Raw genomic sequence first — 20680 nt, forward strand, 5'->3', positions numbered from 1 at the left:
TGTCATGACAACAACAAAACAGCTCTGAAATGCTGTTTTATTTACACTAAACCATTGCATGAAACCTAAACTTACCTAAATCTTTAACACTGTTCTTCTGCTACCTTGCAAGCACTGCTATTATCTTATGGAAATACACATCTAGTTTGAATATATTATGTACATACTGTTTTTTTCCACCACAAAAGAATTGCCAATCAACAGTTTATCTAATTGTTCAAAACCAATCAACAAATTAAACATGTACTTCAATCACAAAAGTGGATCTCTATCCTCACATTTACATTATGTGTGTTTGACATTCACATGTCTGTAACATATTTCCACAGTCCATTACATTCCACATGTTCATGTTGACTTATCATTTCTAAGTGCATCCATCTTGAGAGAACGACTCTGGCGAGAGCAACCAATTATGTTGCTGCAAAGCGCCAACCCACTTCCCTGCAGGAGATGATATTGTCCTCTGGCAGCAGTGACAAGTATTCATTAATATCGTCTCCGATCAGTGGCGCTTTCATTTCCCCAGCTTTGTCCAATTCAAACGACTCTGGAACCATTGTTCAAATCCTATTGTGAAGCGATCGCTAGCTCAGCGCACATGATAATAACATACTTAGCGTCTCAAATATTCAAAGGCTGATAGACTTTCAGGTTGATGTATGGTCTTTGTAACATAAAGAAAGTGGATTTGGCTTTGAAAAGAACAAGGAACTGTTGGAGAAGGGTAGCGTAATACAATTATCAAGTTCAAATATTGAAGGGACCTTCAACAGTTAATTTTTAAGCACTGTTTGAAGAGAGAAAAAGCAGCTCTTGTGCATTTCAATCAATCACAAAGTCTTTAACTTGTAAGATAGGGCTACAACCACAAGATTCACCCAACTCAAGTCTATTTGGAAAGGGGGATCCTGAGTTCATTTCATGCAAACCGCAGTACAGTTAACTGTTAAGTGAACTGCTACTGATTACAAATATTTCACTGCGATAAATGGCTTATGGTGGTTATCACCAAAGTTGGGGAAGCTACATGGCAACAGTAGTTTACTAAGCTTCAGGCTACCCAATAAACCACAGTCAAACAACACTACTACACGACACTACCAAGTTACTATGAAAAAGTATCTAAGGACATTGAAGCTATTATATATTGTAAGGGAACAATATATTTTACACATTGTTATTAAGATATTTTCTAATAATAATAAATAAATAAATAAATAAATAAATAAAACATTTGTGGCACAAAAACAATCTCAGAAGATCTCAGTTAATGGGACTACATCAAACTTAAATACATAAATTTACACTAATCAGAACATAAAACTCAAAAAAATTGATTGAAAAAAACTGAAATTGAAAAACTGAAATAACCGATACACTAAAACAAACAGTCTGAACTAACTGATTTGCATAAATGAATCAGACATGAATCATGATACAAAATAAATAATGAGCCCAACGCTACTTGAAAGAGAGCGGACATTCTAAGAGACGGTGTTTGATTACTGCTTGGAATTGTTTTGACTGATTCAAAAAAATAACAATTATCGAAATATTTAACTCAAATGATAAATCCGCGAATCAGACAGGTGTTGTCACAAAAGTAATGAAAGGGTTTGGAGAAATGTATCATTAAAGTTTTCATTTTCTTTTCAAATGTAATGAAGTAAAAGTGAAAGTCAATAGAAATATTTATACTTGAGTGAAGTAGAAATACTTAATGTACTTAAGTACTTTATGCTTATACAACTGTAATTTGCACCATATTACAGTTCAGACAACTTAATGCAGTCTTAAAGCTGTTTTAGACAGTTGGGGGACGATCTTATTTAATTTCAGACTCAAGTAAACGTACGAAGTGTGGAAACTAAATCACATACAACCCCAATTCCAAAAAAGTTGGAACAATATAGAAAATGCTCATAAAACTGTACATTCTATTCATCCTGTGCTATATTGAAAGCACTACAACACATTATTTTAAGTTTTACCTTGTGAATTAATTTTAATTTTATTTATTTTTATATACACTCACTTCAAATCGGATGATTGCAACAAAAAAAGTTGAGACGGGCTGTTTAGGACTAAAACAATCTAAAGAGAGGATATAACAAGGTGATGAGAAACAGGAGATGTTAAACAGGTGAGGCAATCATGTTAAAGTATACAAGGAGCCTCCAAAAAAAAAAAAAAAAAAAAGCCTAGTCATTCAAGAACAAGGATTTGTTGAGGCTCGCAAATTTGCCAAAAGATGAGTCAGCAAGTTATCCAGTGCTTTGAGAACAATGTTCCCCAAAGACAAATTGGAAGGATTTTGGGAATTTCACACTCTATAGTGCACATTATAGATAATATAATAAAGGAATCAGGTGAGATCTCAATGCATAAAGGGCACGGGCAAAAAAAAACGAACGCTTCTGAATGCGTGTGATCTCCCATCCCTCAGATGTCACTATTTTAAAAACGTTGTGGGTCTGTAAAAGATATCATGACATGGGCTCATGAATACCTCATTAAACATTTGTCAGTCAACACCATTCAGCACTGAATCCACAGATGCAAGTTAAGGCTTTACTATGCAAAGGAGAAGCCACACATCAACACTGTCAAAAACTTCTCAGTGTGGCACATTATGAAACGGACAATACAACAACGAAGGCCTCGTACAATTGCACAACTGACAACCTGGATAATGAATGAATGGGGGAAAATTCTTTTTTTTTTTTTTTTGCTTTGACAGCAAGTACTCGAGCTGGCATGGGCAAGTTTGTGCAAAACCTGATGTTCAGAGAATGTTCCAAAGAGCATCTTATGTGCAAGGAAATCTGATCTTGACAAAATTTGAGTTAACATAGTGAATGCCACAAATTTGCTTACATTGAATTAGTGACCTAAGAGTGCAAAATCTTAAATATATATTTTTCATTTTACATAACTTTTCTTTGTTGGACATTTCACTAATCCCTTATTCACTAAATCACTAATTGCTGTTTATTTCCAGGTTTAAATGCAAAAACCTGATTTAATGTTGGATAATCATTGGATTCCACTCTGTTTTATGAGCATGCAATGCATCAAAAATCTGCCAATGAGGTAAGAGAAAAATATCTTGGTGAAAATTCTGAAACTAGCATAAATATCTAGCTACAAAAATATTAAATTGACCTTAAAATGAGACATAAATGTTTAACAATAAGCAAGTTTAACTTTAAAAAAAAAAAAAAAAAGAAAGAAAAAAAGTCTCTCACTGATTTGTGGTTTTTGATAGAGATGCACTGTATGTTTTCCATGAAAAAATTACTTCAGGCAGAAAGGAACGGGAAATAGCAAAGCTTAACTAGTACAGAAAAGACTGTCTAGCCATGGCCAACAACTCTCAGAGGGAATATAGGATGAGAATGTTAGAAATAAAGTGTGAGAGAGAGAAATGGTTCAGTCTCCATAATGAGAGCTATAAGCATGAGGTCTCTCTCTCATGGGGAGTATTTCCCTCAGGACAAGCATAAGCAACATTCTAGCAGTTTCTGCCAATTAAGGCATAAAAAACCATACATTATATCCATGATAACCCAAGTTGTTATCATGGATGCAACACGACACTTTCAGGTGAAGCAACAGAAAGCCTGTAGTGACTAAACATCATGTAGCATCTTGTGACCATACATTTTTTTTTGTTGACCAAATGGTCATATGGTTGTGTTTGCCACATGTGCAGTACCAGTGTACTACTTCAAAAGCTACTTCAAAACTGCAGCTTCCGGAGCTACAAACTACTCATAACTTATGGTAGTTAAACTACAGTCTTTTAAAAAAGTAGTTAGCTAGACTATAAATTACGGTAGCACTTTAATTTACAGTACTGTTCTATATTTATGTACTATATAATTACAACAACTATAGTAATTACTAGGTACTAACCCTAAACCTAACCTCAACCCTAAACTTAACCCATATTAAGTACATGTAGTTACCTAATATTACTCAGTACTTTCTTGGGTAAGTACACAGATAATTATACTGAAAGTACACAGTACTGTAAAATAAAGTGCAACCCAAGTTACTAACAAAAAGTAACTACATTGAAGCTATTTACCGAATAAAATATTTATAAATATATAACAATCAGATTATATTATTTAATTAGGGTGAAAACATTAAATTGGATATATACATTTATACTAAATAAAACTAGAAAACACCCTATTTTATATTTCTGACTCGAAATATAGTGATAAACAGCAGCAGTTAACTAAAATGTTTTGCTTTAAAAAAGGGGGCTAAAATGAATTAGTGAGTTTATGTGAACTAGTTAATTTACATGAAGAGTCCGAACAGACTGGCTCACTGAAATGAATTGGAGTTCCCAACGTGAATTCCTTATTGAAACCGATTCATTTACATGAACTGTCCGTTTGGATCTGGATATGAAAGGACAGTTCAAGTGAGTGAGTTTAATTACTCACTCAGCTCAATTGTTACAAATGTAACATTCTAATTTCAAGCTCATTACTAGAAAAGCTACACTATTGTGAGGATAACTAAGCTACTGTCACACTACTGACAAATGTAGTTAAGTTAGTAGCGTCACTACTTTTAGTTAGCTACTCCCCAACACTGTGCGAAATATGACTGCTTTGTAATACTTTTTTAGTGCGAGTATACAGCTTAAGTATACTTTAACCTTAAAACCCTCTCAGCGAATTAAGTCTCTAAATTCATCACCTTTAAAGCACCAGCACTAAAAAAAAACAGAAAATGTCTACCAAGCAAGCTGAGATCTGAGCAGCTACCCTAGGATCGTCAGGCTGGAACAAGGGGTAGATTTGCGTGCCATGTCATGTGCCTGAATGACAGATCCCAATGATGTTGTGTTTATGGAAATGTGGAGAGGTCCAAGCACTGAACCTTGAGGTACCCCGGTAGCCAGTTGGTGTGATTTAAACACCACATCCGATTTAGATAACCTGAATGTTTAATATGTTTTGTATTAAAGGAAAATTCTGGGTTTAATACAAGTTAAGCTCAATTGACATCATTTGTGGCATAATGTTGATTAATACAAAATATTATTTCTACTCGAGGTTACAGTGAAGCATTTACAAAGGAAGTGAGATGTCAATGTTTGGACTGTTTGAAGGCATGTGAAGTTTATTACAGTATTTTATAAAAGCACTTACATAAATTATTTTGTTAAAATGTGTATTATTTAAGCTGTAAAGTTATTTAAATAATCATTTTTACAGTCGTTCTAGGGTTTTAGGGTTTACGGTGTTAAGTCGTGATGGTAACACTGATGTAAAATTTCTTAAAACATTATACAGAAAAGGTTAGAAAGCCTTTTTTTTTATACACTAAAATCATCTTTTTATTATTTATTTTTTTATTTTTTTGGTGGTAAACAACATTATGCCATAAATTCTGTCAACAGAGCTTAACTTGTTTTGAGCCTATATAAGGAATATTGCACTTTTAAGTTAAAGAAATGTTCTTCTTTCTTTTTAATTATATTCACAATGATGAAAAGATAATGTCCTAAACAGATTTAAACTGCTGCTTCAAACAGAAACATTTAATCAAATCGTCAATGCCTCTCAGTGGCTTACAAACACTTCTCTCATTTAATTAATGAGGTATATCAATTACTTTTTAAACCCATTTTAGAAATCTGCCAGTGGCCTAATTTATTTTAAGATTAACACACTGAACTGCAGAGAGAAACAAAATATGCTCTGGTTGTATGTTAAAGGTAGAGTGTATCATTTCTGCCATCGTAAGATAGTCCAGACGTTTAACAGCACAGCTAAAGCAAAGAAATCTTTTATATGAATACTTCATCAAGGTATCTTGTCTCAACTTTCTGAAGTTTCACAGAAAGACACTTCTATGTGTCATTTTGAAGAAGTGCACAAAATTGGCATATGTACATGTAGGCGGTATTTCTGCAAGCTTTCATGTTCAGGACCTTGATGCTTTAAAAATGATGTCTTAGTTTGTTGCCTATGGGAGCAGATGTACTGATTTCAGAAATGTTGTTCAGTGGGATTTCTTCATTTTTTCTTGATACATAATAATTACCAATGAAAGCATCCATGCAACTGTTCAATGCATATGTCTGCTACAAATACAAACTAGCAAATTATGGTTAGACAGATTTTTGCCCTGGAGTATTAGTTCCAAAAATTCTAATTTGTCACTCTGTAGAACCTAGCCAAATTAGGCAATGCAACATGGAAGAGTTACACTTTAAGGTGAAAGTAAAAAGTAAAATATTTTTAACATTGAAAACTATCTTTAAGGAGATATTTGTCTGCTTTTGCACCATAAACAATTCTGGTACTGTGTTTTGTCACCGCTTGATGTCCAATGTAAAATCTGGAATGAGACGCAAAACCAGTTGAAAACCAAATAGAGTGTGTTTCATACCTGATTTGCTTGCCTTCTCTAAGGTCATACAGAGAGAAGAAGATGTCGGTGTCTTCGCCGATGGTGTTGTATGTGAAGCTCTTCAGGTTGACGAAAAGATGGTGCGGCACAGGCATCCGACACGAGTCACCGTGTCTCTGTCTTCCACCATCCTAAAAACACATCATAAAGAAGGGAAAACAGCCAATCAATTTAAGATTTCCGGTCACATTTTAGCCCATGGTGAACCATGACCTACCAAAACATCTGCATGCTAACATGTTAAGCAACATGTGACAATGCAAATTGTGGGAAGGACAAATATACCTGTGATGTGCTTTGCTGGACACTGTGTCTGCTGGATAGGTGCTGTTAACCGAGAGAAAGAGAGAGAGAGATTATGTTTATTTTTTGGCTAAATCTGTATGTAAATATGCCGAGTGCTGTTCCATTCTTGGCTATATGTTAAAATCTTGTTGCAGATTCCATAACATATCAAACAGACATTAGACTTCTGACACCTGAAGAAGATTGTCTAACATAAGACAATGTAAGATTCAGTGCTATCAAATAAATGTATCACAGAGAAAGACATTTCAGTGTAAAGTCTGTAATTCGGTAAATGAAACTTTTGCTTTAGGGTCTGAATACTCTTGCATGACACTATATAGATGTACAGAAGCAAAATCTCATGAGAAGTGAGATGTAGATTATTTATATTCATGGAGCCACTGTCAGTACAAAAGCAGAAAACACATGCTCATAATCACAATGGAACACACACACACACACATACACTAACATCATGCCCCTGGGGCCCGGGTGACTTATGAGTCTGTGTTTCTTCGCTTGCATTTCTCTCTCTCCAGTGCATTTCACTGCCTTTAGAATAAATCACTCAGCATTCAACAAAGACCCTCATCAACGAACACATCATAGGAGGGGGCCATGCAAAACATGCTTGCATAAGGATACATTTACATAACATTTCCATTAATGTATTTGGCAGACACTTTTATCCAAAGCAACACACAGTGCATTCAAGGTGTACAATGTATCAGTTTGTGTTGCCTGGGAATCAAACCCATGATCTTAACATTGCTCCTGCCATGCTCTACCAGTTGAGCTAACAGATCCCCAGTATACAGCAACAGATTGCTGGCATGATACAAGATTTTTGTGTACGTGATTGCAAGGGTGGTTTCTATTTGGTTGCTAGGGTATTATCTATGTAGGGGGTTAATGAGGGGTTCTGGGTGATTGCTGGGGTGTTGCTAGTTGGTTGCTAGGATTTTTCAAGGTGGTTGCTAGGGTTTTGCTAGATGGTTGCAAAGGTGTTGCTACATGGCAGCTAGGGTGACATGGGTGGTTGGCAATATGTTACTATGTGTTTGTATATGCGTCTTTATGTGGTTGATGGAGCATTATCACTATATGTGGTTAATTTGGAGTTCTGGATGATTAATAGGGTGTTGCTAGGTGTTTGCTAGAGTTTTTTTTAAGTTGTTGAGGTATTCTAGGTGGTTTCTAAGGCGTTGCTAGGTTGTTGCTGCTACATGGTTTGCTAAGGTTTTGCCAGGTGGTTGCTAGAGAATTGCTAACTTGTTGCTAGGGTGTTGCTATGTGGCAGCTAGGGTATTATGGATGGTTGGCAAGATGTTACTATGCTTATTTGTATGTGTTTCTATGCGTTAATATGGAGTTCTGTGTGATTGCTAGTTGGTTGATAGGGTGCTTCAAGGTGGTTGTTAGGATATTCTGGGTGGCTGCTAGGGTGTTGCTATGTGGTAGCTAAGGTGTTATTTGTGGTTGGCAGGATGTTACTTTGCGTTGCTAAGTGGTTGCTAGGGTGCTGCTACATGGTTTGCTAAGTTTTGCCAGGTGCTTGCTAGGGGGTTTTCAAAGGTGGTTGTTAGACAATTGCTAATTGGTTGCTAGGGTGTTGCCATGTGGCAGTTAGGGTGTTATGGGCTGTTGGTAAGATGTTACTATGCATCTTTGCAAGTGTTTTTATGTGTTAGTATGGCAAGTAGCAGTGGTGTGCGGTGCATAAACCGGGTAACCCATCAATCCTGTTTCTTTTATACATGTACATTTTTATTCGGAAGCTGCACTCAACTGAGGATGTTGAAACTGCGATTGTGAGAACAAAGATTCTTTGACATGGCAAAAAATTACAATTGCGCATAGTGTAGGAAGTTTGTCAATTAGTCCATTCGTTTGACGGAATATTGTCATATGGATTCGTCCCTGTAAAATTCTCCACATATTTAAGACTGCTTGCTCTGTCTGTGGCTGGTACATGCCCTGCTGTTCATCGTAGTCTCAGATAGAGATGCAAATGCGGATGCAGGAAGGAAAACTTTACTGATTTACATTCGTTCAATGCGTAACACCTTCTCATCAGAGCTGTGAAGGGGCAGAAAGCTGACACCCAACCCATAAAGTGAAAATAAAACATTAGATTGGACAGATTTTTTATCACTCTGCCAATACAAATGAATTACAGAATACTTCAAAAGCTTTTGAAAACAAAGCTTCAAAAGCTATGGTGTTATTGGTGGTTGGCAAAATGTTACATTGCATTTGCATATAATCACTGTAGGTGGTTAATATGGAGTTCTGGGTGATTGCTAGGGTGTTCTGGGTGGTTGCTAGGGCATTGCTAGATGTTTGCTAGAGTCTTGCTATGTGGTAGCTAGGATGCTAGGGTTAACATTAATTTGCATTTACTGAGGTAATCAGAATGGTTGTTAGCATGTTCCTATCTAGGTGCTATGGTTTTCTTGGTGGTTGCTAGGTGGTAGGTGTTCTGGTGGTTGTTAGTGCACTGCTATGTGGTTCCGAAGGTGTACTGGGTGGTTGCTTTGGCACTGCTAGATGGTTGCTAGGGTGTTGCTATGTGATAGCTAGGGTGTTATGAGAGTTTGGCAAGACTTTGCAGTTGCTAAGGTGTTCTAAGTGTTAGCAAGTTGCTATCCAGTTTACAATGGTATTCTGTGTGGTTGCTAAGGTGTTCTGGGTGGTTGTTAGGGTATTGCTAGGAGGTTTTGTAGGGTCTTTTGGTTGGTTTCTAGGTGATTACTTATTGGCCCAAATTAACAGAGCCCAAACAAAAGTATCTCTGATATCCTGGTCTCTATATATGGCTTTAATCCCTTCTTCAAAGCAAGCCTTTGGGACCTTTCCTCCAGTTTTATCATCTACCAGCTGAAAATTGTCCAATCGGTTAAAACAATTAATAACACTCCTCTCGTCAATAAGCTGCGTGATTTGAGGTTTCACTCATGTCCCTAGAACAAATACTGCGGCACAAGTTAAGTGCTGAAGTACAATATTCCAGGAAAGAGGTTTGTATAAGCAACACTAACAGTGATGCTTGCCTTAGCAAACCCCCAGAACAAAGGGACCAGCAAAATGAATCATAAAACACATGTACTTTCTCTCAGGATATAAAGCAAGGTTCTCTTAAAATACTGTACTGACTGAGAAAGATGAAATAATGTAGTTTTATCAGCAAACCCAGTGGAGGATTTCAGACCGAACTGAGAACTGTCTGAAAACAAATAACTCTCCTTCTGTTCTCACTTTCACCATCAGGGAGGCTAAACACATGCCTAGCGGGACTCATTAATCTAAAATAGCACCTTGTGGCACTGTGAGCTCGAAAAATGTGTTCTACACATTTCACAGTCATGTTACAACACACAGTGCTTAGTCCCTGATGGTGCTCTCTATCTAAATATATAGTCATTATATTGCTTTTTTGTAAAATGTAAGTTTAGCATTAGCATTTAGCAGACAATATTGAGCTACTAAGCTGCAATGCCTAGCTGTCTACATAGTCAAATGTCTATATATCACAACTGAAATGGAACCACAAAAGTGACTGATGTGGTACACTTGTCATAGGAGTTTATACATTTATAACTAAGCTTTAAGAGTTTAAAATGGAGGCACAATTCCACAAATGTCCTATGTCATCTTTTCACAAAACTAGTACAAACCACTGACAAAAATACATTGAACAATATAGCCGCAAGCAACTATTGTCAGGGGCCAAGCACATATGGCAAGATGACCAAAACAAACAAATATGACAAAAGATCCAGTGGATGCTGTGGACAGCTATTTTGGTGTGACATTTCACCTGCTTTGAGCACAGTTGCAAAAATAGGATTGCCTTAAGTTATAGCACCCCTAGCATCAAAAAAATTATAATTTATATTACCTCAGAGTGTTCTCTTGTCCATGTGTAAAAAAAAAAATGTGTACGTTTGAAAATTGCACACAAGATACAGGCTAATTAGCCATTATAGGCCACGCCCAAAACATATTTGCTTATAAATTTGGAACGATTCGATGCATCAAAATTCTTTTGATACGTTTTTTTTTCAGGAGGATCTGTAGATGATATATACCATGTTTCATGAGAATCGGGCAAAAGGCCTAGGACAAGTTTGAAAAAGTAGGTTTTTCGAATAAATAGAAATTGTAAAAAAAAAAAATGGAAATGGAAATTCAAGTGACCATATCACTGTGGGGCACTGGTGGATTCAGAGAAGCTACACATTTGTATTGTAGCATATACGGTTCTGGAGTTATGAGCAAAATCACGAATTAGCTAATTATACCGCCACTGTGTGGCCGATTATCACAAAATGTATATGCGGCTTCGAGTTGACACCCTTCTTGTGTATAATAATTTCCATAACCCTCAGCCATTCCCAGTATGAGTTAAAAGGAGATGACATTTGATTTTTGAATTTTTGTTAATTTGTCAAATCAATTTTTTTAAGAATATGTTAGCATTTTGAACCAAAGAAGATGCATATTCAATCTGAACTTTGTCACTCAAAAGGCTGTAAAGTTATGACCGTTTTTTTAGTTGTAGCACCCCCTAGGCGCGGAATTGTACAAAACTTTGCTGACATCTTCTAAACGTCCTGTTGACTATTTGTACTGAGTTTTGGTTATTTTTGGAGTTTGCGTTGAGTAGATATTGATCAATTACTCAAATTGCATTAAACCGAAGGAATTGTAACGTTAATATCAGCATCTGAATTCTTTTGATAACTTGTTATTCTTGTTTGATAACTTTGATAGATTATGTATACCAAATGATGTGCTGATCAGACTAGGAGTTAGAAAAAGTAGGTTTTTCATAAAATTCAAAATGGCGGAAAAAAATTATAGACGGAAATGAAATTGGAGATACACATTTTGTAGCTTTACTCAAAGAATAATTTTGATTCTAGCCCTTAAGGTTGCAGAGATATGAGTCAAAACGTAAAAGTGTTTATTATAGCACCACCTAGGGTCAGATAGGTGTGTGTTTGTACGCCTGAGTAGTCGGGGGGATTTGGGATCATCCTGCCAAGTTTGGTGTCTCCACGACTTACGGTCTCTGATGCCCAGACACTTTTAGGACAGAAAAAAAAAAAAAAAAAAAAGAAGAAAATCAGTACAATTACAATAGGGTTTTAGCAGCTTCGCTGCTTGGCCCCCTAATAATACCTCCTTTCTTGACAACTAAACACAAGACAAAAAACAATTACATAAATAATTAAGATTGAATTGAAAACAGAAAAAGAGTGTGTGAACAGAGCACGAGCAACTCCAAAATGACAAAAGCACAGCTGTTTGAATTAATCTATCTTTAGCTTCCCCAGAGACAATTCTACAGCACCTACTAAGAAAGCTAAAGGTCTTGAGTGTCTGCAGTTTCAATGCTCTCCCTTGCCTGAGGGCAAGTAAAAGTCTTCTCACATCTATGTCTTCATGTTTTCTTCAGAAGCTTGTTTCTTTATTTATTTTTGGAATTTGTGCGAAGCTCCTCCACCCCCTACATATCGAGCTATACAAATCTCTCTGAACACTAGTGTGACCTCAACGTTTGACTAGCACACATAAAACTTGTTTAGATTCTGCTATTCTACCACAGAGTGTGCGCATTTTCTTTCATATCTCAATTTATCCCAAAAGTTAGCTGAACCTCTTAGTCAGGCATTTTAAATATCCCTATCCTTTCTCTTCACTACCTATCTAACTCCTACTCTTTTTTTAAACTTTCCAACTTTCTAACTTCCGCTGACAATGGTCAGTGTTGACCAGTGTTGACCAGTGTTGACCCTAGCAGCGCTTAAGCAATCACCGAGAACACCTTGCTTCCAACAAGTAATGTCCTACCACCTACAAAGAACACCATAGCAAACAACCAAAACATCTAGCTACCATGTAACAACCCCAGAGCAATGCCATAGTAACTGCCCAGAACACCTAGCTACCATCTACCAACACCCTAGCATTGCCCTAGCAACCACCCAAAATACTCTGGCAATGCCCTAGCAGCCATTTATTAACTTAGCAACACAGTAGCAATTGCTTTGCTTAATCAGGGAAATCACCCAGAACACCCTAACTTCAACCTAACAACACCCTAGAAACCAGATCACCAAGCTACCACCTAGCATGTCCTTAAGCAACATCCTAGCAACCAATCAGAACACCATAAGAACACACTAGCTACCACCCAAAAAACCTAACTGCTACCAATTAACACCTTAGCAACGATTTAGAACACTCTAGCAATGCCATAGCAAAAACATATGTATGCTCGAACAACCACTCAGAGCACCATAGCAGCCAATTTGCAACCCAATTCCATATTGTCATGACATTCAAACAGAACAATCTAACTACAACCTAACAATGTCCTAGCAACGTCCCAAAAGCGCTATTAGGTGGTAGTTAGGGTGTTCTGGGTTGTTGTCATGACGTTCCTGTGTGGTTGCTGTTCCTAAGGTGTTCTGCTAGGCTGTTCTAGGTGATTGCTAGGGCGTTGCTAGGTTGCATATAGGCCTTCTGGGTGTTGATAGGCTTTTCCTACTGTGTTCTGACTGATAAAAAAGGAAATTGCAAGGTGATAGATAGATGATCTGGGTGGTTGCCATGACAGTGTTATGTGGTTGCTATGACAGTGTTATGTGGTTGCTAGGGTTCTGAGTGGTTGTTAGCACTTTACTATGTGGTTGCTAGAGTGTTCTGGGTGGTTGCTAAGGCACTGCTATGGTGCTATTCGGGTGTTCTGGGTGATAACTAGGATATTGCTAGTTGGCAGTTAGCGTGTTCTGGGTAGTTGCCATGACATTGCTGAGGTGGTTGCTAGGGTATTGATATTGTATTGCTAGGTGATAAGTAGGTGTTCTGGGTGGTTGCTAGGGTGTTTTGGTGGTTACTATGGGGTGGTAGCTAGGCTTTATCTAGCATGTTCTGAGTGACTGCTAGATATTAGATACAGCTAGATGTTTTTGGAGGTTGCTGTTGTATTGCTAGAGTGTTCTGGGGGGTTGCCATGATGTTGCTGTGTGGTTGTTAAGATTTTTACAAGTAAAAAAATAGTTAACATCATTGTGTCCATTTCAGCAAATGTAGTTGACCATTCTGGTATTTAATGCATTCAGGACACAGCATACTGTGCACGGTATGCATAGTACACTACAGAAATAGTAAGAGTAGTATGGTAGTATGCTGTTCTGGATAGCATACTACCCCAAGAAATCATAAGGTGCGTCTCAAATTGCGCACTTCTGCAAGTAGTAGTGCAAGTAGTATATTTACACTGAAAATGCAACAAAAAAAGAAGTGTACTATGAGTAAGCAGATAATGTACTTCTTCAACCATCAAAACAGAGTGTGGAATGCTGCACACTTCATGCACTAAACAGTTGCGGCTTGCCCTATGTAGCGGAAGGGGCCGCAATGCTGGCCTGACAAAACAATTGTAATTAATGCTGAATGTGGCAACTAGCAAAATGTATGTTAAGAAAGTGCCTTGCTAATGAGAGTTGAATAATTTACTATCACCCCTCCCTGTGTGAAAATGTGCATTATTTGAGATATAAGTGTTGAACTGATTGGCTAACACACAAAAGCTAGCGGCAACGTATCGTATGCTTTGAAACATTACCTCCATCAGCTGTAAAATAGTGAGTGCTTTTGTGTAGTAAAAAACATTATTCCATTTGGGATGACACTACACTTTGAAAATTATTAAACTACATGGCTGAGTGCGTAGTGCATTTGTAAGTGCATTGTTTATAGTGCGTAATTTGGAACTTAGCTATAGTTTTGCATCACACTGGTGACGTTGCCTGCCAATGACATTTTTGCATTGGTCATTTCAAGGAAAATAATGAACTTTCAATACTCAAACATCCGGAGCAGAGGAATTATTGCTTTCCAGCAGAACTGAAAAAAAAAAGCTAATCTGTAATCATAGTTCAGTCTTCTGTCTACTAAAAGACATTTTACAAGTAAATAATGATGTTATTAGCTTGCTTATTTGTAAATGGTATATTTAATTAACACATTCGATTTTTCTTTTCATGCAAAACATTAGTGTCTGACTGAATGCACAGAGGAATGATTGGAATGAGGTTTTTTTACCCAACCATTTACGTGCTTCAAAACTGCAGAATACATGTTACAGAGGTAAATTTAGACCCTACAGTGTCATATTGTTGAGTGGGCATGAAGTCCCACACAAATCCAAACAAGCTTGCATGAACAAGGCTCAAACATGTGCAGACATCATGCAACAAGATCCGCTAAATGTGTGAAAGAAAACATTTGCATTAGCACAAGCTGCGAATCAAAAGTGCCTGTTAGAAACAGACACTGGTGTCAACACCTATTTACGTAAAAATTTGTTTTTGTTGTCTAATAAAGGCCCTCAGAATAAAGTAAATTGACGACTGTGACATATAATCAAAAGGTGAAAAAGACTTTATAAAAAGGTTAAAATAGCTATTTCCCTGAAGAGTATGTCTCGTCTAAGCAGCAAATACTGTTTCTTTTTAAATTACAAAATGTAACTATTCCAGAAAGCTGCAGACATACGATCAGGCTTTCTGGGAAACAGAATATGTAAATTATTCATTTTGATGAGCCATCATGGGAATATGCTCTTATAATGGAGGGTTTTAAAAAAAAAAATTGCTGTCGAATTGTTCAGTGTATTCTGCAGGTTGTAACTTGGCAACATCTGTGCATTATGCCTAAATAATGCACATATGCAAAACGATTACAGGAATACATTAAAACTAGGGCTGTCAAACTATTAAAATATTTAATCGCGATTAATCGCATATTTTTTTTTGTAGTTAATCACAATTAATCGCAATATCTTTATAAACATGAGTGGACAAAATATGCTTCATCCAGATGTATTTTTCAGACATCCACACAAAACCTATCCCACCAACAGAGCTGAACAACAGAAAATGAACACAGCATAACTCAGTTCAAATTATGTACAAAATATGGTTGTTGTAAGTGTATTATGACAGGATTCATTTACTTCTTTTTATGGAGTTTTGACAGACATGCAAAAAGGTCTGCACTGTCATTTACAATTGACAACTCTGTGCAAAATACATCAAGAACACAGTGTAGATTAGCTGTCCTTTTCTGCATATCGTGGCATAGTTTTGCGGCCCTGTTCAGCCAGTCGCGGCACGTTCGGCATAATGCGGCAAACCGTTTCAGCTTATCGTGCCTGTTCGGCCCCGTTTCACGGCCGGCCCACCGTGAAAAGTCCTGGTTCTCCCTATGGACAGTCCGCCCCCGTCTCCAACTTCTGCATTGGCTTGTGGACTATCAAACAGAGATGCTGTGACAGAACCTTGGAGACAGTATCAGGGTTTACGTTAGCCAGTAATCAGTACCACCGCTCCCTATACGCATATTATGCAGTCTGCGTAGGGCACCAACTCCCTAGGGGAGCACCAGAAACTCCACTGGCTACCCTTACTTGCACGTTATACTTTATTCAAGGACCCGGCAACAGTCGCGGAACACAGACGATCGTTTCACGCTCGCACTTTCACTTTGCGTTTGCAACGTGCCTCGCAACTTTTGCCTCGCGCTCGCACCGTGCCTCGCAGTGCAAGGCAGGTGTTCAAATGGCAGCTGTCTTGCCGCTGCAATGATGTTACAATGTTAGGAGCTCTATCTGTGCTTTGTGGGCATGTTCTACTGTTGGGCTACATTGATAAAATGCTTGGCGCAGATCTCAGCATAATGTCTCCCACCATCTGTTTTCCCAAACAAATTGTGATCTATGGACAGACAGAATGCAGTCTAGTAAACGTACCATTTTGTAGAGATCTGAAACGCTTATCTGGTCTGCATCTACCATTTCAAACTCTTTCCTGGGCACCAGATCCAGACCTAAGTGCCTGTTGAACACAGAAATCACAAAACAGGAAGGAACAAAGATTAGAATTAGTTACTCAAGTTTGAAATACCTTGCATGTCTGTGGATAATCAAAGTGTGCTAATAATTTTTTTTTTTTTAAAAACCTGTCAAGTTGTTGTGTCCACCTTTTTGGCAACTGTGTTGGGCACAAAGTCATGTCGGTATCTTTTTATATCCATAAATCGGCATATTACTTCATGCTAAATCAAATATAAGAATGATTTAAGACTTTCCTGGTGAAATTTTCACAATATTTCCCAGATTACTCATGGGATCATCCACATAGAGTTGTTAATACTGAGAGGATGAAATGTTAAAGACAGACAGAGAGGTGCTAGCATTAGCACTATGTGCAGCTGTCGTAGCTTCGAGATAAAGAAACAGGTGTCGCACTCATAACCCAAATATGAAAGCTTGTAAAGTGGTGGCATGCCATACTGTATCCCAATACAACATAATTATTGCTTATCCCAGACTTTCTGAGATGTAAATAAAACTCCATCAACTTGAGATTTAATAACAGACTTAAATTGGTCAAATGGGTCAGCAACTAAATATATCAAATAATAATGATATTGAGGCAAAACATCGCCATCAAAACATCTTAGGTTTGTTGGCATATCAAATTTTATTATTTAACTCGATTTTGACATTTTCCCAGGTGTTATGGGTGGTTCCCAGGTTTAATTTAACACTTTGGCACATCGCACCATAATAAGCCGCCATTTGAGATGCCATTCATTTCCATAGCAAAAATGCTGTAAGATGAGTTACGCAACAAAATTTAGGTTAGATGTTTGTTAAAATCCTCCTAGTATTGTATTTCAGTGCATGACTCGTCATTGTGCTACAGACATAAATTACACTTCAAACCGTGTGGCTTAATGTAATCAGACATGGTAGACGACAAAATGGCTGAAAGAAAATCACTTTACATTGGAAGGATCTCAGCTGTATCCAGGGACCACTATATTACAGAGACTTAGGGTTGAGTTCTTCTGACCACCCATCCACCACCCACACCACTGTAGCAACACCCAAGTATCATCTTAGCAACGTACTAATAACCATTCTGGGGTGCATTTCCTGAACAACGACATAACTCACTACTTAACCACCATAGTACGATGCATCGTTGGAGAAACTAACTAGCAAGTCACGACTGTTTCCCGAAACTGTAGTAACTATATCGCACATCCATCGTTCGAACCATGTTGGTTCAACAACATAAAACTGTCGTTAATGACGTGCACCGTGTAATGAGACAGATGCATTACGCTACAACAGATGTGTTTCTCTCTACATTAGACTTCAGGGTTCCTCCGACGCGCTTGAGCACAAATGCACATGCGCAGTCTTCAAATGGGCGCGTTCTATTCTGAAGTGATCATCCATATGCACTACTCCCTGTCTTAAGTCTTTACCATCCAATGTGAGAGCAGTGGAGGGCTGAAATATGTTGGGCTCCTAAATAACAGTCATTTGGAACTCACTTTTTAAGCCATTTTTATTGAAAATTCAGTTTGAAGCTATCTATTATGATTGTTCTCCCTTTGAATTGCCCTTTGGAAATTGATGTATAATGTAGCCAAAAATGGCACATTGCAATCGATGATTTGATTATTAGTTTAAAATGTTGTGTTCTCAGGAGCGTAAATAAGTTATTTAATATATTGAGTAACGTCAATTTGCTTAAACTGCATGCTAAAGTTGTGAGGCATATCAAGCTTGTAATTGCTAAAGATATTTGATTGTCACATAATACGTTTATTACTGTTTGTTTACACAAATCATCTTCAAATAGATGTATTTATGGTCTCATCTGAGCCAATGATGCAAGATGTCTCTCTGGAGAACTAAATTGCACTGAAAGATTAAAAAATTATGCAGATTGTTTTTATTTATATGCAGAACCCTAGGTAGGAAGAAACATTGGGTGATGCTCATGCCACCAGCAAAGTTTTAGGGTTATCAAATAAAGCAGTCAAAAGTTGGAATTGAACAAACCCCTTACCCTAAGTATGAGCAATATTGACGCTAGCTAACAAAAAGATCAGCTAAAGAGAACACTGATATCCCATATAGAGTAAAGTATAATGAAAGACATTATTAGATTGTTTGGAAAACACTTGAGACACTTTTCAACACATCCTTCAAGCATTTATAGAACATATCATTAAGTGCTTGTCATGATCCTTCTCTGTCTATCCTTCTGTTTTTGTAATTTTTTTTGTCTGTGTGAGTTTGTGTTATGTATGAGCACATGGCTTAGTCTAATGTTTATGTTTGCCATGCGCTCTCCCAACTCCGCCCCCTCGTTCCCTCTGGCCTCACCCCTAGTTTAGTCCAAGTTATGTTGATTGTCCTCACCTGTTTCCGCATGTGCCCTGTCTATGTTTATTGTGCTCCCTTTCCTCTTGTGTTTGTAAGATCGTCTTGTTTCCCCATGTCTGTTGACCAGTGTCCATGGTTTACTCCTCCGTCTGGTTTGTTATCTTGTTTATCAGTTATCAGTTTGTTATCGTGTTTTGTTCCCCTTTTTTTTGTGTGGATTTTCTCCCCTTTTCTCCCCAATTTGGCATGCCCAATTTCCAATGCGCTCTAGGTCCTCGTGGTGGCGTAGTGACTCGCCTCAATCCGGGTGGTGGAGGACGAATTTCAGTTGCCTCCACGTCTGAGACCGTCAATCCATACATCTTATCACATGGCTTGTTGAGCGCATTACCGTGCAGACATAGCGCGTGTGGAGGTTCACGCTATTCTACGCGGCATCCACGCACAACTCACCACACGCCCCGCCGAGAGCGAGAACAACATTATAGCGACCACGAGGAGGTTAACCCAACGTGACTCTATCCACCCTAGCAACCGGGCCAATTGGTTGCTTAGGAAGCCTGACTGGAGTCACTCAGCATGCCCTGGATTTGAACTTGCGATTCCCGGTGTGGTAATCAGTGTCTTTACTTGCTGAGCTACCCCCTATGATTTGCTCCTTTTAATTTCTTGCCAGGTTTCTCCCTCGTGAGCTTTGTGTTTCCTGTTTGTTTTTCTTTTTGTTTAATAAAATCATTTATGCCACTCATTCCTGCATTTGCGTCCTTTTTCCTGGCGGTGCTACCATCTCAAATCCATTTTCTCCTATTTACTCAATTATCTGTTCTGTTAGTTTGCTGATCTGGAGACCAAGCAGAGATGTACCGTTGAAAACCACAGAGTGTCTCATTACAGAACAGCAGCTTCAGGTAGAGTTGGGGTACTCGAGTTCAGACTTGGATTTGAGTCTGAGTCATAAGTCCAATTTTAATGGACTTGGACTTGTCATGGACTTGGATGCATTTTTACTTGGACTTGACTTGGACTCGAGCCTTTCATACTTGGGAATTTTTTCAGAGTCCGGCCGAGTCCATGGCATTTGTGATTCAATGAAAAACAAACAAACGTAACGTAACACAGGGTGACCATATGTCCTTTTTCCCCCAGACATGTCCTCTTTTTCAGACCTGAAAAAAGCATCTGGCCGGGATTTCAAAATTGCCTCAATTTCTTTTGTGCTTTGTCTTTATATTGATTTGCTCTCTACACTTAGTACGATCACACGTTCTGTGTATTTGATACTGCGCATCAGTTTTCATGTGTAGATGTCCTTAGATGTGATTATTCTGGCTGAGAGCAGCAGCACGCACTCTTTCAAAGTACTTTTTTAACTCTAGCGCCCATGCTGTATGTGTGTGTGGGAAACAGATCGCCAGTCGCCAGACGTGCTCTGCCGCTCTCATCCAGAAATATCAATAACATAAGTACACTTTAAAAAGTATGTTCACCAACTCTGCAAATTATTAAATAGAACACATGTTTTATCAGACTCACGCTTACTACGCAGTCATATCTAACTGAAAATGTTTATTATATCGAGACAAAATCAAATTTACTATTTGGACATTTAAACTAATATGACGGATGAAATAGACCATGATGGCATTTGCGTTTCAATGGCAAAAAAGTCAAAATACAATG

General features: G+C 37.9%; 1 protein-coding gene across 13 annotated transcripts in view; it reads right to left on the reverse strand.

Moving 5' to 3' along the window:
• The window catches only part of LOC127438663 (dedicator of cytokinesis protein 3-like), a 260066-nt gene that overhangs the window by 79465 nt on the left and 159921 nt on the right, over positions 1–20680 (reverse strand). For all 13 annotated transcript variants that reach the window (XR_007896784.1, XM_051694383.1, XM_051694390.1 and 10 more), the window contains 3 exons: positions 16562–16646; positions 6733–6774; positions 6427–6578 (listed from right to left, as the gene is read on the reverse strand). Coding sequence is in view for 12 of the 13 variants with exons in the window: in XM_051694383.1 (XP_051550343.1) it covers positions 6427–6578; positions 6733–6774; positions 16562–16646 (279 nt within the window). In the remaining variant the exon portion in view is untranslated. The remainder of the gene's footprint in view (positions 1–6426; positions 6579–6732; positions 6775–16561; positions 16647–20680) is intronic.

This window comes from Myxocyprinus asiaticus, chromosome 50, assembly GCF_019703515.2.
Source record: "Myxocyprinus asiaticus isolate MX2 ecotype Aquarium Trade chromosome 50, UBuf_Myxa_2, whole genome shotgun sequence".
NCBI classification, from domain to species: Eukaryota; Metazoa; Chordata; class Actinopteri; order Cypriniformes; family Catostomidae; genus Myxocyprinus; species Myxocyprinus asiaticus.